This window comes from Alligator sinensis, unplaced genomic scaffold, assembly GCF_000455745.1.
Source record: "Alligator sinensis unplaced genomic scaffold, ASM45574v1 scaffold219_1, whole genome shotgun sequence".
NCBI lineage: Eukaryota > Metazoa > Chordata > Crocodylia > Alligatoridae > Alligator > Alligator sinensis.
Window position 1 is genome coordinate 4,370,193 of NW_005841866.1, and position 18,280 is coordinate 4,388,472.

General features: G+C 37.6%; 1 protein-coding gene across 1 annotated transcript in view; it reads left to right on the top strand.

Moving 5' to 3' along the window:
* The window catches only part of EHBP1 (EH domain binding protein 1), a 355,074-nt gene that overhangs the window by 329,177 nt on the left and 7,617 nt on the right, over window positions 1-18,280 (top strand). Inside the window, exons 21-22 of the mRNA XM_025192426.1 lie at window positions 16,935-17,034; window positions 18,248-18,274. Coding sequence (XP_025048211.1) covers window positions 16,935-17,034; window positions 18,248-18,274 — 127 coding nt within the window. The remainder of the gene's footprint in view (window positions 1-16,934; window positions 17,035-18,247; window positions 18,275-18,280) is intronic.

Genomic DNA, 18,280 nt, shown 5'->3' on the forward strand with positions numbered 1-18,280 from the left:
AACATCAGCTTAGGCATTTTAACATAGTCTGCAGTGATGTGTTTCTTTTAAATTTTAGAGGTTCTTGCAGCATTGACACCAACTTCATTTACTTGTATGTATTTGTGAAAGTGCTTATGTGGAGATCACAAATATGCACACAGCAGCTATCTAGTTGTGCAAGTTTAATCAGAGTCCCAGAATGTTTCATTGTGACTGTATGCAAATGTATTTACATAGGAATAGGTCTTGGGTTCTTTAAAAAAAAAAGGCAACAAAGTTGAAAACTGAGGCCAACAAATAAATGAAAGTTTCTCTAAATCCATTGGATAATAGAGGCAGTGTTAAGGCTAACCACAGTGTTGAACTAAACAGAGGGATTACTCCTGGGTTTTGCATCAGTTGTTTTCTGCCGGGTGGCCTTACTTGTCAAAAAAAAAAAAAGAAAAAAAAGTTTAACGGGAGAACATTCACATAGCACATTGAGAAAAGAAGTATGCTTAATTCCATCAAAGCTCAGAAATCAGTCATTAATTTATTCTAACCTCCAATTGTTGGTCATTTGTGAAACATCTGGCCTTTAAGTCATAGGAACCTAAACATAAGTACAATGTGAGATCTTCTGAAGATGTAAGTTTGGTATAATGGGGGATACTGTTAGCGTGTGTATATGTGTATGTGTGCATGTATGTGTATATATTACATATGTTTTGAAAGGCAGTTAATTTCTGAGACTTTGAAAACATTAGAATGAATCTTTCAGTTAATTTGCTGTAGAAATTAGATTATTGTTCATTTGCATCTCAGAAAAAGTTCTGCCATTAAAAAAGGCTCTGTCTTCATGGTGGTTTAGCAGTTAGATATTTAGCAATCTTGTGGCTTGCTAGTCAGAAATAGTTTCTAATGAAGTTGAAATTTAAGATAGAAAATGTATAAAGCCTTTCAGGAAAGGCATACCCTATTTTCCATATGGCTAAGTAATTGTTATGATATTTGTTTTAAAGCTGGACTTAGACACTCCTGACTGCCCTCTAATTTGATATGGCTGGTCCAGACGAATCTTATTCAAGAAACTTTGGTAGGAGAATGCAGTGAAGGAGATAAATAATTTGCAGCCATAAGCACATTGCAAAGTATAGGAAATAATTCAGTTGTCTTTACTGTTGAGACTATAACTCTCTCCAGTTTATTTTAATCTCTTATGGGTTTGAGCCTGGTTGGATAGTGACAGTGTCTGCAATAGATTTAAATGTGGGTGAAATCCTGAATCTGACAGACTCTCACATTTTTTTTTATCTCAAGTAATGGCTGTTACTGACTTTGAAAAGTTTTTTCCCCCAGTGCCCATTTAAGTAGTATACTTTATCATATATAATAACATTAACATTACAAAATACCTTTTGATAGAGCCAACTGCATTGAATGCGTACTTAAAGAGAAATTAGAATTCAGCATGACAAACCAAAAATGGCTCTGTCAGTCCTCACCCTAAATGTAATTTTGGTATTTCAGAGCTTTCACAGTCACAAGAAACTTAATTACTTATATTGGTTTTTTTTAAAGGTTGCATCCACTCTGTTAGGACATTTGTTTTCCTGGTAAGAAGAGCTTGATGCAACTATGATGCTATTAGATAAACATACTGATGCTATCCAAATATATAACAAGGCAAATGAATTCTTAAGGTTTTGTATAAAATGAAGTCTGCCCCTTAATATTAGATAATCCTTTCTATATTGCTAAGTAAATATATCTTTAGTCCACATTCCTAAATAAAATTAGCTGCATCAATATATAGATCATTTTACGTCCTTTCAAGGTGAGGTTTGTTCTAACAGGGTAGGAGGATATATGCAATTGTGAAAATTATCACTTGATAGAGACTGCATTAAAAATACAAACAGCATATCAGGTGTTACGTATTATATTTGCATCATTATTTGCTTGTTGCTCATGTAGTGTGGCCATCATTTTATAATGTAAATTTAAAGTGGGTATGAAATGTATAGTGTTGCATAGCATAGTATAGAAAGTCTGTGTGTACATGTGTAAGAATAGGAATGTGGGGGCCATATGCTGAAGTCATGTTTCAACTTTGTTTAACCCATCATTTCAGAAGCACTGATGTCAAAAGTACTGTTAGGATAGTGGAGATGAGAGAAAAATCACTTTAAACAGCTTGTGAAATGTAATGTTTGAAATGGTTCTTTGAGAATGTGCAGATTATGGCTTGCATAGTGACTCTTTCCAGCTTTCTGGGAAATGAGCTGTTGACATTCTTTTGGGTCATCATCCAAGATAGGAGGGCAACCACAAGGATTTAGCAGATAAATTCATCCAAAAAGACCTTTATCCATTTCATTGCAACTTGGAAATGTTCATGTTGAATAGCAGCATTAATGTAGCCCTTTTAGCCCTTCAAAGTGAGCCTTATGTTTAAAAAAAATCAAATGACCAGAGTAATAAGTTCTTTAGGTCTTCTAAGAGGTAATTCATTATTTACGTAATTCTGGAGCATAAACCAATCTTTTCTTCAAGAGTCCCTGAAATAGAATTGGGATGTTATATAGTGAAAGGTTTGCTTTTAAATTATAATCATCTGAATCTGTCTCAAATTCATTCCTAGTTTATTGTAAACAGCGGAATTTAGATTAATTCCTTTTCAAGAAAAATAGCAACATATTTAAGAAGCATTTAAAAAAACAGCTCCTTTTTTTTAAAACTCAACAATTCAGGTGCTTGGCTGGAATGGGTATTGACATAAAGGCAATCGTTATACATTAGTATAGGTTATTATTAAATACGTAGGAAAAAAAACTTTTTGACTTGAACTAGAATGATACTATATAGGCTGAATGTGCAGGAAAGGTTCCCACAATGCACTGAGAAAGCCTAGGCTAACAAACACCCTGCTGCGTTGAAAACCCCCAAAAAAGACAAAAGCACAATGAAATAGAAAGCTTACCACCGGTAGCTTTCAAAACGACAAACTAGGCAAACTATACATCTCCACCACTCCAATTTTGTCAGAATGCTAATGAGCTTGCTCTGATCTTTACTCGGCTTCCCGTGTTTTCTACATCTTCAAGGACCACATGGCGCTAGCAAAATAAAGACAACTAAATGAGAATTTCGAATGCTTTTTGTGTTAGGACCTGGTGCCTTTCAGTTGACGCACTCGTTGAATATTCTCAACTTAAAAGAGTACAACAGGGGGTTGGGTATGAACTTTTTAGCAGGGGGAAATTTGTACAAAAGTAAATTAGTGTGAGGAGGAAAATATGAGAAAAAATTCTGATTAATTTCCACTCTATAATATCAATGACACCTTCAGCCCTTCTCATACTCTTCTAACAAGAGATGCTGATAAAAGATGAATGATTCTGTGTTGTTCACAGTGAATGTTTAGTGGTTTTTTAATAGCAGCATTCTACATAAAAGGCACCAGGAAGTACTCTGCATTAGCAGTTGAGATCACTAGTTAATAGGATGATGTCTTTTAGCTTTTGTCACAAGATTATTAGAAAGGATGGGTTTCTGTTCTCATCATGGCATAGTTTGGAGTGCTTGTTGAGTACAAGTGCTAAAATACAGGTTTCTTAGTATTATTTCACATGTAAAGTAAAAGCCTTTTAATACAACACCTTTTACGGTTTTTACCAGGTGATTGTGTCACCGATCTCTTATCTGTCCCCTTTAGCTATATTAATCACTTGAAGTGTTCTGCTTTCCAATGGGTGCTTGATGATGTGTGTATGTATAGATTCATTATCAAAAATAAATCCCCCAAAATGTCCTGCAACTTCACAGACCTGAATACAAAGCTTAATTTTCCAGTTTGCATTATAGAGGCTTATTAATCTATCATACAAATTTGTAATTGCAAAAAAGCATACTATATAAAACAGCTTAGACTTTGAAATATAATTTAAAATCTCAACAAGTCTGATGTATCTGTAGCCACTAGTGTTAGTGGTAAAACAGAATAATTCTGAGGGCTCAGATTTACTTCCGAGTAAGACTCAATTTAATAACAATTCTGTTACCAATCTATGGATCATTAGGGAAGGGTACAGTGGTAAATCTTTGCAAGTTCAGATGGCGGGATGTACTGCATGCTGTTTGTATGTATGCATGTGTATTTATTCAAACTGTACTTCTTTGGACTTGATCAGTAATCCTGTGCTTAAAATACATATATTGGGCCTAACTCCTAATGACTAGTTTATTATTCTTCCATGAGTAGGCATATTGGTTTCTTATGGAAACCCTGAAGAATGATAACAAAAATATGGTCTCTGTATAAAAATTAAAAAATGGAAGAGATCAGTAGAGTTTAATTTCAAATGCAGAAATATTCATGCATATATGTAACACGTTTTGATTAGTTGATAGCAACACGTGATCATTCAGTATTTTATTATCTTACTTGAAAAATAAACAAGTAACGCACTGTGACTACAACATCCAGTTAATGTGGTACCAATCGATAGCATTATTTTTACTTTCCTCAGCATAATTAACATTAGGTTAATTGAAAACTGACTAAATAATAAGATTGCAAAGAGATAGCCAGTTATACTATGGGAAATTTGGATGTGTACATAAGCCATGGCAACCAAAACAGCAGCATGGCGATGGCAATTGCTCCAAAAAATGGAAAATCAGAAAAATATTTTTCAAGAAAAAGGACAAGCCTTGTTATCTGCTACTATGAAATAACAGAAAAGAAACCTTCCCAGAAATTAAGAAAATACAAAGCATACATATATGATGCCATTGGTTGAGTTGTTATGGTAAAGCTTTCTCAGCATCTTCATTATAAATGTCTCTGATTTTATACATAGCCATAACAGATCAACCTGTGGTAAGGAGACTATAATAACACTACAAGCCAGTAGTAAATTGTGAGAGGAAGAATGATGAAGGGTTTTAGGTGAAACAATTTATCGGTTAGGTTCTATGTAAGAATAGTCCACAAAAATTTGCATCAATCGATTTTTACTCTTTGGAAACCAACATTATATTATTAAGGTTTACCTTCAAAATGCGTTATAATTATTACCAAATCCTCTAATAAATAGAGTAATAGAAAAATAGGTATAGAACTGGAAGTCTTGTAATCAAAACCCCTGTTCAAAAGGCTTTTCCCTGTCTAAACTGTCCTAGCCATGTGTTTGTCCAGTGGGCATGAAAGAACTTCCAGTAATAAAAGATTCCACAATCTCTCAGAGTAACCTGTTCCAGCGCTCAGCTACCCTCATAGTTAGGAAGTTCTTCCTCACTTTCAACCTAAAGATCCCCTGTTGAATTTTAAGGCTGTTAATTTTTGACCTGTCCCCTCTGGACACATGGAATGATCTGTCAGCCTCCCCCTTACAACCATCCTTTTCGTAATTGAAGACTACTACCAAATCCCCTTCAGTCTTATCTTCTCCATAGTAAATAATCCTATTTTTTTCCAGACTTTCCTTTTATATAGATTATGTTTTCTAGATAGCTTATTACTTTTGTTGCTCTTCTTTGGATTTTTTCCAATTTGTCCATGTCTTTTCTGAAGTATGGGCCCCAAAACCCAGGCAAGGTATGCCAGGTAAGCTAAATAGAGTGGAAGAATCACTTCCTGTGAATTGCATGCAACACTCCTATTAACGCAGGAGTTAATACACTCCAGTTGACTTCTTTTTTTGCATCAATAGGACACTGTTGACTCATAATCACCTAGTTGTGTTTTTTCACCTATGAGACAGCATCATCTCTTTGGAGCATCGTGATGAACTCAGGTCTTTCCCTTCAAAAATGCATTTTGTACACAATGCGCCCCGTACACGCACACATACCACCTCCTTCTCAGCATCAGGAAAAAATGTTATGAAGAATATAAAGCAAAAATTGGTAAACATCGGGGTAGCGTGACCCATACTAAACCGCAAGAGTGATTTGTGAGGCCATTCAGGCTACCCCTCCTACCAATGCAGCATCACATCCAGACATCCATTTGTTAAATGAAAAAGCAAGTACGATAAAAACTCTGGCATGAGAAGCAGTGGCCAGCAGAAGAAAACTTAGAAACATTCAGAGGAAAGTGCCTGATGTTACTTCTCAATCTGAAAGCACAAAAGCTCAACTGCCAGCCTTTTCTTCCAGCAAATGGTCCCTGGGCCCAACATACATCAGACAGTTTTTTCTGGAGAACTCTCAGGCATAGATCACTGTGTTACAGCAGCAAAAAAAGTTTCAAATATTTTACAGACAATTGATAGATTTCAATTTGTGGGCTGTGGATACATTTTGCTGCATTATGAACAGGGGGCTGAGGTACTTTTTTCCTCAGCCCATAGCTTCTCCTAAATTCCAAAAGATCTCAGAAACCAAAGTAGATGTCAAGAGCTTCTGTAATAATTATCCTGGACTGGGAACCTTGGCCATGGCACTAAGAATTCAGGTCCAAAGCTATTTCCACCTGTGCAAGAGCTACTGAGCTCATTCATTTAGTATTCTAAAGGCAAAAAGCATCAAACTGCTGAGGGATTTTCAGTTGAACTCTTACCTCCTGAACGCGTCTACACAAGACGCTATGTCGCTGTAGCAATGAGCTATGGCGATGTAGCGTCAGCAGGCATGAACTGTGATGCCATCACTACTGTGTGGTAGGGTCAGAAACAACCCATGCAGTGCTGGGACTGCGCAGTACTGGTGGTTACTGCACAGTCATTTAGTACTTGCTAGAGCAAGTACTAGATCAAGTAGTACTAAATGATTGCACAGCAGCAACTGAGCAGTTGGGCGCACATGTAGATGCACCCCCTCTGATCTGAATTTAGAAAGCATAAACCATGTCTCTTCCTGGTCTTGGTAAGCAGTTCCATCCTAAGTCTATCATATAGTTCTTAATCAGCTCTGTAAATGGTTATTCAAGACCATTTATTCAATTGCTACTGGCTTTCTACCAAGGTAATATTCTGATAGTCATTACATCAGTTTGTAGAGTGAAGAAAATGAATGCCCTTTCATGCGCTGTGTCTATTTACTAACTTTCATACTGATATCTATACACTGGGTGGTTCCCAGTTTCAAACCCAAGGTAACTCTCAGCTGAAGTGTTTTCTCCTCTTGCCCCAATTCCTATGAGATCTGGCATTCTTTGAGTTCAGGGGCATCCAACATATGGCCCATGGAGCAATTTCCTCCAGGGAAGGCCAGGAAATTTAGGAGCAAGGCCTGCCCCAGAACCAGGGGCTAAGGGGCCCCACCGGGCATGGCCATTGATGGCAAGGGGGCAATTGTGGGCTGTGCCAACACAGCCTGCTTGGCTTTCCACTGTTTGCCTAAGGCTACATTCCCCACTGCCTCCATCGCTGGTCTTTTCAGCTCTGAGATAGAGACAGTACTCCATAAAATAATTCCATCTGGTAGATTCTTGGTAGTCATGTCCTACCTTTGCTAGACTTCTTTGTGTGTGTGAACATTGGTGTCTTTTTGGAAGCTGCTTGAAATGTGGCAAGAGCGCTGTCGATAAGGAAACCTGTTCTTAACTTTCATTCAGTATTTCCCATAATGTTCAGACAGGGGAAGCCATGAGCAGAACTTCATTCCCTCATCTGAGAACTGATGCTTTTAATAGAGTTCATCCAAATTGTTTATATGGTAGTTTCTCAGTGAGTTCAGGTATTTTGGAGTAACCAGTGAGGTTATTTTGTGAGAGGCCAGAGATGTTTCTCTAGTGTAGGCTGAGCACCACAATTCCAAGGTACTGCTTATGGAGTCAGTGACAGAACACCCGATTCACTACACATTTCCAGTTACTAAGTTTTAAGGGAGAAGGCATCATCTTCCCCCCCGCCCCTTTATTTTAAAACTCAAAATGTCATAACATTATTTTAAGCATGGTGATGATGTGGTGCCTCCAGCTGCAGCCCTGGACTGTCCTCTATTGGTAACTAAGGATTTTGTTTTGAAAGCTTGCTCTTTGATGTCCAGTTTCCCATTGGAAATGTCATGTGCATAACCTTTTTGTCTATTTACCATAATAAAATAATAAAATCAAATAAACTATTTAATGGTTCAGAAACACTGTATCTTGTGCCTGGTGTTCACAGTGTCTAGTGGTAGTAGCAGATGTCTCCTGTCTGAACTTTGTCTTTACATGCAGCATAGCTGCATCCAGCCTTATTGCCGCACTAATTATCTCAGATTCTTTTGACATTTTTTGCTTTTCTGGTAATCCACATAAAAACCCTCTTACAATAAGAAAGTAGTTCACAGTACATGGACTTGTATATGGCCAATATTTTCAAAAGTGAATTGTGATAGCGGGGGTTCTCAGATTTTGAGAACCCAACTTGGGGCACTATGAAGGAGCCTCTTTTTCAGCAAATCAGCAAATTAGAATGCCTCAGCTAAAGCTACCCAAAATTGAGGAATCCAAACTCACTAGTCACTTTTGCAAAATCTTGACCAGAATTCTCAGTATGACTTGACACACCTCAAATTGGAGCTGCCATAATTATTTCTTGCAAATAATATTTATTGTGAATTTAACCCTTCCTACTAAGGCATTTGTTATATTCAAGAATGTACCTACTGATATAGATTAACACTATTCAATTGGTTTGTTCAGAAACTGTTTCCTTTGGGTCCATTGTAAGTGCATTGTTGGAGTCAATGGAAAGATTTCCACTGGTTTCATTTGGGATTGGATTGGGTCTTTTGACTGCTTTCTGCATGTGATGTCTTGAGTGGTTACCTGAGACATATGGTATTGTTTCTATTCCCTGACTGATCCATAAAACCGTGAGAATGATCATATTAGATCAAGATTTAATTGTCATATTAGTTCCAAAATATCCTCTCCCACAGTGACCAGTACCAGCTGATTCAAAAGAGCAGAAGAAAATCTGCATCTATGATTTGGCAGTAATAGTATAACCTAGCCTTAGGGAAAGTTCCCACATACCTTCTAATAGTTGGGTTTGTTCTAAAGCATGAGGAGTTAGGTTCCTTCTCAATGTCTTGGGTGGAGGAGTGGTTTTGAGTTTGTTTTATTTTAATATTTACAATTACAACACTCCATACAGGTATTTGATTTCTGTTCAGCCTTTTTGAGCTCTTAGCATCACTGATAGCTTGTGGCAATGAGCTCTACAGGTAATGAGAAGTGTTTAGGAAAAATATTTTTTTTTCTTTATTTTTAATCAGTTTATATTTGCCACCCTTCAATTTCTTTGAGTTTTCCCGTGATCATGTTCTGGGAGATGTGGTAAATAAAGTTCCTGCTCTATCTTTTCTCTGGCATTCATTATTTCATATGTGCATCTTCTCTGTGGTAAAAAATTCCAGTTTCTTTCATATGAGCATTTTGACATTTTGCTAATCTTGATTGGATGAATAAAACATTTGTTTGCATGGGCAAATAGTGCATTTTTACAGATTTTCAAAAGAAGTTCAGGCCAAAATTTGTGGAAATTTAGGAATGCACCAACAATTTTGTGATTGCCAGATTGTCATTGGAACAGTCGCAAAAAACAAATAGCATGTCCTCTCATATAGACCTTGGCCAGTTTTTTCATTACTCACCCATCTCTAGTTCACATGCGCTGGCATTCTCCTGCTGGCCTCTTCACCCAAGTGTGTTGAGTGAAGAAAGCTTCATCTATTCTATTTTAAAACTGTGTGTAAACATCAGCAAATGAGTGAAGAATGGGCTGTGACTTAAGTAGGTTCTTTTTCATATTGTTCTGTTGAAGTAAATGGGTAGACATGTGGAATTTTCTGTTTAACCATTATACCATGGCACATAGAATATGCAGTGCAAATAAAACTTAAAAACAATTGCTGCTTAAGGCAGCATACAAAGTGATTTCCGTAAGCCTGTTATTTCTTGCCAGACTGAATGTGTTGCTTTTGGATGCTGGTAGAAACCTTTTAATAGATATCTTCTGTGGGTTGTAATTCATTTTTTCACAACAGCTAAATACATGTAGATTTAACAATTTTTTAAAAAACATTATTTTCATCTATTTACTTGTCTTGACAGATTTATGATGGCATAAAGTGTAGAGGAGTTACTGTGTTCATCCATTTATATAGTAAACTAGTCTTGTTGCTACATGTTGCTGCTTTTTCTCTTTTAAGTGGCATTCATAACATTTTGTAGCACTTCTTTCACTGGTTTCTTAGAAATGTACAGTCATACTAGGTTAATCCATTCTCAGTTTATCTAACTGTCTAGCTGCCCAAAAGGCTTAAATGATAATGAGCCTCATGGTACATGGAAGTGCTGATGGCTGGATGATCAGGGGTTGGGGGTTGTTTTGGGGTTTTTTAGCAGAAAAAAAATGAATGATGCTTTTAGAGTGATTCAAAATAACTATTTATCAGAGTACTGGTCATTAAAATGTTTAACAAGGAATCAACGTATGACTTAGACTACAGGCCCCTTGATAAATCCTATAGTGTTTAATATAAGTGATACTGTATAAAGCAGTGTCAAAGATGCGCAACATCAAAATATAAGTTATTCATTTATGCTGTCTTCAAAAATTTGTAACATAAAAATAGGCTTCTAATTCAAAAATCCTGCAAATGAAAAAAGTGTGAGTCAGCATTGAATAACAGTCATGAAAATAATTATTTGGTGCATGGGATTAACCAAAAGACATGAGCCAATTTATGGTAGAACTGGTGTCATTAAATAAACTCCTAACTTGTTGGACAGTCACTGAACACTTTGCTACAATCATTTTTGATTCTGGTATGAGGGATATTACAGTGCAGGGCCTAAACCTAAAAGTCAATGGGATTGGCCTGTATATATCTGTTGATAGAATTTAAGGTCTTGGAGTATTTCATTGTTGGTATTGGGATCATTCCAAATCATTGAGGAGGGATCTGGTAGATGTCAAGTGAAGAGAAGAATAGAACATGCATCCTTCGGCACTCAAGCCAGACAATGAATTAGAAAATGGCAATGAGAGAGTTGATTTGAGAAAATTCCCCAGGTTTCCTAGGAACAAACAAAGCAGGAATTTATTGTTTAAAAAAGGAAATTAATGAAAGAGGCATTGCTAAAAATTCTCACTACAAAATATTGAGTAATATTGTATTAAAACATTGCCTTGGCTTTTTATATGTACTTTAAAAGAGTGATGAGCCATACTCTTTCATCTTCATTTTTATTGTTGCATCTTTCAATTACTCTGCATTTTGAATGAATGTGGTATTTGCAGACCTAAAGAGTCTTATTTTAAGATTTTATTTTCAGAAGTCACTGTTGTGGCTATAGGATAAAAAGGTATAACCGTAATTATGCGTTAAAGAGAATAAATACATTCTGCTAGAGAGTTAACCAGGTGAGGTTAAACAAGATAAGATGAATTCTGGCCTTTTTAGAATACTGACAGTCTTCATTTTAAGCTACAATGTAAAGTGCTTTATCCTGAGATTAGGTATTGTGGCAGAAGCTAAAACTGGCTTTTTCCCCTAACCGTGCCAGAATACAACCTCCTTTTCTTTTTGCGCTAACAAGACTGCTTTACCACCACAGCCCACTCTAAGTAATTAAATCAATCCTTTGTACTTACCGTATTCTCCTCTAGTGACGGTACTAGATCTGATTATATGCTTCATGCATATTCAAAGTATGGCACTGACAGCTCTTTAATGAGCTCTTACTTAATCAGTACGAACAATGTTCATCTTGTTCTTTTTTTCCTCATACATTAGAGCTAGGAACAGTTGGGGAAAAAAATGAAACATCCAGCATTCATTTGAAAAATATATTGTACTTTGAAAAGTGTCTAAGCTGGGGAAGTTGCATTCTGCCCTTTAAAAGTCTGATGGACAAATTGGATTACTAGTATTGGATTAAATAACAAATGGTTAGAGGAGAAATGAGAAAAGCTCGCTGTGATCACAGGCTTTAATATTTTTTGTTACTTATAAAGCTGAAGGGGTCTTTAACCAGTTATTAAAGTCAGGATTAATTTGTAATGGTCCAAGTTACTAGCTTTAAAAGGTTTTTTTTTTTCATTAAAAAAATCTAAAACAATGGTGTAATGCATGTATTATAGAAAAAAAACATTTTATGTTTAAGATCTGTGGTATTTATAGATTTTCATCATCTTGTACTGGCTCAGATAAGAGGTTTGCACACACATTATCTATTTGTTCTCAAACATGTTTTTTGCTTCATTTAAATAATCTGTATTGTTTCTCCAGAGAGGAACATAGATATTTTCTCATTCTGAATTTTCAAACATTTGTAGCAAATTATTTAAATACTAATTTTACACTTTATAAATGGGAATAAGCAGCCGTAGCAGTTCAGTTGAGCAGTTTTACTAAGTGGAAGTGTGAAATGAATTGGGGAGGGGAGGGTGGTAAGGGGGAATCCTATGTTTTTATTTCATTTAGCAATTGCAAGTGTGCTTTTAATTTACAGATATCACTACTCTATCAGCATGCTATTTTTCTTGACTGAAAATGTTTTTTATTCAGTCTCCCACTGAAGAAAATAATGCTGAATTTAGTAAATTAGCTAATACTGTGGTGTTTGAAAATATCAATTTTAAAATTATTTATGTGGCAGTGAGGCTTACTCTATTTGTTGTGAAGTATCTATTTTAGATGTATGTACAAGAATTTAAAAGCCCTTGGTCAAAAAAAATCACAATCTATTGCTATTAATATTGCACACATGTGTCATTTCACTGATCAAAAAGGCCTTCACCAGGGTACAATTGGCCTTTTTCCAAATTGCAAGCTTTTTCTCAGCTTTTTCTTTTTACTCTTTCTTCTTTTGTTGCTGCCCGGGGATTTGTGCCTATCGCAGTCGATATCACATGACTGGTGTCAGGGCATCACATGGTCCAAAGTGAATACAAAAACAGCTACCCCCAAAAGATTAAAAATACTGTAAAACACTAAAGACTTTGTTGACTCACTTGAAAAAAAACAAAAGAAACCCTTTTTTTTTAGCATTTCATGTCAGTATACATGTAAGCATAAAAATATTGAAGGTACACATCTGTTTTTAAGATCCAGATAGATACAACTTTTACTGAGATATGTTTGAATTATGTGCTGCAGTTAACTTTACTTGTAGAAGAAAAACTTCTACGTAGAAGTAGAAAGTCTTAGCATCTTATATTACGTTCTTGCCCTGGAACATTGGTCATGGTAAAACTAAGGGTTAGATTCACAGCTGGTCTAAACCAGTAGAACTACAGTGAAGGGTTTCTGTTACGTGTGTGTGTGTGTGTGTGTGTGTGTGTGTGTGTGTGTGTGTGTGTGTGTGTGTGTGTGTGTGTGTGTGTGTGTGTGTTGAAAATGGCTTGCAGAACCCAACATAACATAGCAAATGTATAAGGGCACCAATATAAGGAGAGCAAATGTAAGGGCACCATTTGTTCAGAGATCCCAGAGTATTCTATAAACAACCACTAAATGTTGAATTTAGTATAATTAATCAATAGAGTATTGTTCTAGCCAGATAGCTGTTTGCCTTGGTTGAAAAACTTTTTTTCCTATGTGGTTCAGGGGAATGAAATGTTTAGCTTCAGGGCGTAAATTGATCATTTGCATGAATGAGAAACAAATTCCCCTCTCCTCCCCCCCCCCCCCAAATAAATAAATAAAAATAAATTTTAAAAAATTGCAACCTGCTTGGTACATTCCAGAGAGAGGCTGCTTTCCTCTGACATACTGAGGAATACTGTCTGCTTCCAGAATCTGGTGCTCCTGACACTTGCACCAATAAAATAATTTCTTTGATCTGCAACTTAGGGCCAAACATTCCTGTCATCTGGACAGCCTTTGGAGGAATGCTGAGCTACTAAATAGAACTATAAGTGTTGCAGAACTGTGGCTTTATAGCTTCCTACAGGAAACCTAGAGGAGGAGGTTTTGGGGAAGGTATCTTTCACAAGGCAAAGTCCTTCCCTTATTGTTTTGGCAAGGGCTGAAGCTTAACTTCCTGCTTTAGAAAATCTTTCAGAATCATCCCCAGTCTTTGGAGGCTGGGGAGGCTATGGACATACATGCAGACCCACTGATTTTGCCCATACCCCTAGCAGCCTAGCTTCATTGGAGTTGCAGTATGCAGCTTTTGAGCTCATAGCACTAGGTAGGAGAACTCAGTTAAGCAGGGCTCAGTTCCCTTCCCCAGCCCACTGGTGGTGCTGGGGAGGAGAACACAGCTCAGCTGGGCTGAGTTGCCTTCCCCAGCCCAATCGTAGGGCTGGGGAGGGGAACTGAGCGATCTGGCTCAGTTCCCTTCCCCAGCTCCCTGGTCCCAGGCAGCTGCACCTGGCTTCCCTCCCTCATCCGGCAGACAGATTGGCACACAACCCCGGGAGGACTGGCATAGCCTGCACAGCCATCCCGGGGTCGCGGGACCCTGATTTGCCTGCTGGATGAGAGAGACTGTTTCGAGCTTCCCCGTCATAGCCTATGGACGAAACGTTGAAACAGCATCACTGTTTCGACAAAACAAAATGCAACAGCAGTTTTGAATTGAAACAAAATTCGAAATGAAACACGGTTCCATCAAAACCTCGAAATGCAAGTCAAAACGGAACAGTGCCGTTTCGCACAGCTCTAGTATATACCCATCAGCAGTGCAGAGACAATCCTTGTATATCATCCTTGACTTGCCCAGTCCTCTCCCTGTCTTTTCTCATTCTTCCTCTATGGACTTCAGAGCCACTGGGCTGCAAGGAGAAGAAACCAGTATCAAGCAGACAGCTGGCTATCCTCTGTGCAGCTAGGGAATATCCACTTGAAAAAAGCAACTCTGTGTGCAGCCTGTACATTAACATGTTATTTGGAAATGTGTGCAAGACGGGTAGCTGTGTTGAACTGGGCATGTTTCCGATGGTAATGTCCAGAATGTAAGAGCTTTCTTTTAAAGTAAAACCCAAAATGTTTTTTCTGTCTTACTAGCTTCTTGAGCCACTAATGATCCATCACATTAGGTTAATAATATGCCTTCCCCCCATTTATAGCAACTTACCTCAGGTTACAAACAGATGTCACATCTGTCCCGGGAGAAAATTGTATCCCAGGATGAAGTACAGTCCTTCAGTTATCCATGTCTGTTGTCCTGGGCCAAACCCTAAAGAGGTTCCCAGGATAAGAAGTGTCGCAGGACATCACAAAGTGTGTCTGTACAGTTTTCCCAGGATTGCATCATTGAATCAATGGCAGAAAAGCACTGGCGCATTCAGCTGCTTACTAAACCCTGATTGGGAGGGTGTTGGAGAGGTGGAGGGAACTGGACTTATTTAGTCTAAAGAAGAGAAGACTGAAAGGTGCTTTAATAGCAACCTTCAACTACCTAAAGGGCGGTTCCAAAGAGATCTAGGCTGTTCTCAACAGTGGCAGATGACAGAACAAGGAGCAACGGTTTCAAGTCGCAGCAAAGGAAAATCTTTCTACTAAAAAATGTCTCACTAGGAGGGTAATAAAACACTGGAACAGGTTACCCAGAGAGGTGGTGGAATCCCCATCCTTGGAGGTTTTTAAGGTCCAGCTTGACAATGCTCTGGCTGGAATGATGTAGTTGGGAATGATCCTGCTTTGAGCAGGGAGTTGGAGCAGATGACCTCCTGAGGTCCCTTCCAACCCTAATTTTCTATGATTCTGTGTGTGTACACACCAATCCCGGGATTTTTCTGGTCCAGGACAAACACAGGCACAACTTGTCCAGAACAAATGCGATGCCTGTTCCTAGCCTCAGAGATTTCAAAACACTTACAAACATCTAATACTCAGCACCATTACAGGTATAGGCAAGTAGTGTTATCTCTATATTATTATTCCTGCGCAGCTGAGATGCAGAAAGACTTGCCTGAGGTGACAGTAATGTAGTGGCAAACCAAGGGAAAGACCCCAGATTTCCTGACTCAAGCTTCCTTGCTACCAGAGAAAGTTTCTTTCCAAACTCATTTCTACCCTAAGAGATGCATCATGAGTCTTATAGTTCACTTAAGACATCAGATGAAAAATGTCTTTCAGCCCAATTTTGAGAAAGGTGAGAGTTGGCATGTTAGAACAAATGGAGGTTCAAGCTCCATATCAGGATCTTTGAGAACTTCCTGCTAGTTCCTTACTGCAGGTGAAATGAAACTCACTGTGTTGCGGAGGGCTAACGCAGCCCTAGACACTGCAGAACCTCCTTTAAGGGGCGTGCAAGGGTTCTGTTGGCTGACCAGCTAAACAAAGGTGCCCACGCCTTTCCTGTGCATCATGAGAAGGGCCTTTGTGCTGTCTTGAATAGATGGATGCAGAAGGCCATGAAGGAGATGTAGGCAGAGACTGGGACCCCTAGACAGCTGGCTGCCTGTTTGCCTTCTGTAAAGTCAGTGCATTTCTTTTGACTTTGCTGAGAATAGGATCAGGTCCCCAGTTATGGAACAGTGTTTGTAACAATGGGGAGGCTGTGCAACAGCCCAGCACCTTTGCCATGGATTCTAGGTTATGGTCAGCCCACCAACCACTCTGAATTTCACCTACATAGATCCTGAATACCCAACCTTATGTGGGTGGAGTGGCTTTCACCTGTAATCATATTTTAATTAGTTATTGACCCTGACTGTGACCATGTATCCATCAGCACCATGAGTTTTTCATTGAAACATAACAACAGTTAAGCCTCTTAAAAGGGTTTACGTGGTAGAACACTCTTTGCATATTGTACTTAGTTCTGTAAAACTTACCAGTGTGTTAAGGAGCAGTAAAATATGTCTGAAGAATATCAGCTTTAAAAGACTGAGTAGTCAGATGATGATAGGCTACCTAGCACTCAAAATCTATTCTTATAATATTACTAACTTTTGAAAAATTACCTTTTAATACCCAATAACAAGAGAGATCTGCTGCTCAAAAAATGGACCCTGACATATGTTGCTCAATTTGTCAATGTCCTATACATGATAATTCTGGTTTTGTTGTAGGAAGGAACACAGAAGAAGAGGAAGCCATGATGCAGGAATGGTTCATGTTGGTTAATAAGAAAAATGCCTTAATAAGAAGAATGAACCAGCTTTCTCTTCTGTAAGTATGGATGAACAAACCTGTTGACAAGAGGTTGATTTATCAGTATGTTACTCAGAATTTAGATGCTTTTTTTTTTTTTTACTTTCTTTCTATCAGACTTCAAAATGTTCCCTCAAATATCCCAAATAAGCCAGGTTTTCCAAACATAGCAAGTCACTAGTTTTTCTGATATTTCAGGCATGAAAGTATAAAATATTGCAGTGGTGTAAGATCAGCAAGAGCTGGTGGAGGGGAGATACCAAGTGCAATTTATATGTTCAAAGACAAAAACAACGGTAGAATAAAAGTACAGCACAGAAGTATGCAACTACATTTGAAATGTACTTGGAATATGACCTACAAAGACTAATTTTACGGAGAACATTACATTTAAACTAATAATTGCTCTACAGAATTATAAAATCACTTTACTACTTTAGCAATGTTGAAGTGTTGAAAAATGAATCCATGAATTCCAGTGCAGTAATGTTACTTAGAAATCAGTGCAGAGCAAGATTTGGTTAATGGCGACATACTTTAAAAAAAATGGACAGTATTGGGCAGCTATTGGAGACATAAAAGAAGAAACAAACAAATACCACTCATTATTAAACTAGGATTTGTGATGATCCCAGCAGTCCTACTTTTCCAGTATTTCTCAGTTACCAGCTGATTTTCTTTCAGTATGCCACCTAGTGTAGATATATGCATAGTTCCTTTATAATACAACAAAATGAGTTGCATGTTCACAAATTTCTTCTCGTGTCTGAACTTGATAGAAGAATCTACCTCAAACTTAAGCTTTCTAATCCCGTGTCTAATTTTCCATATTTATTAGGTCAGAATGTACCTGGGATATTCCTTTCAGTGTTCATACTGTCTGGTTGAATTGTTTGATGCTAGAATTTGTTCTTTAGATAAGAAAGAATGTATCATGCTTTGCACATTCCACAACAGCTGTTCCCAGGCTGAATATATACTAACTATATATAATAGTACAATTGAGTTAAACTGACTTCACTAAAATAGACGTTTTGGAAACTGAAAAAGCAGCATTACTGAATATTCTACCTGAGGAAGGTTTTAAGTTTGAGTATCATTTGTTTGGAGTAGCTTAAAGTTAAAGAGAAAAGTCAGTTATGAGTCCTAAAATCAATGTAAGTTAAAGGTTCTTTTAAGTGTTTAATGATTTAGTAATTAACATATTGATGAACTTTTGCATCTTGCCTAGGGAAAAAGAACATGACCTAGAGAGGCGGTACGA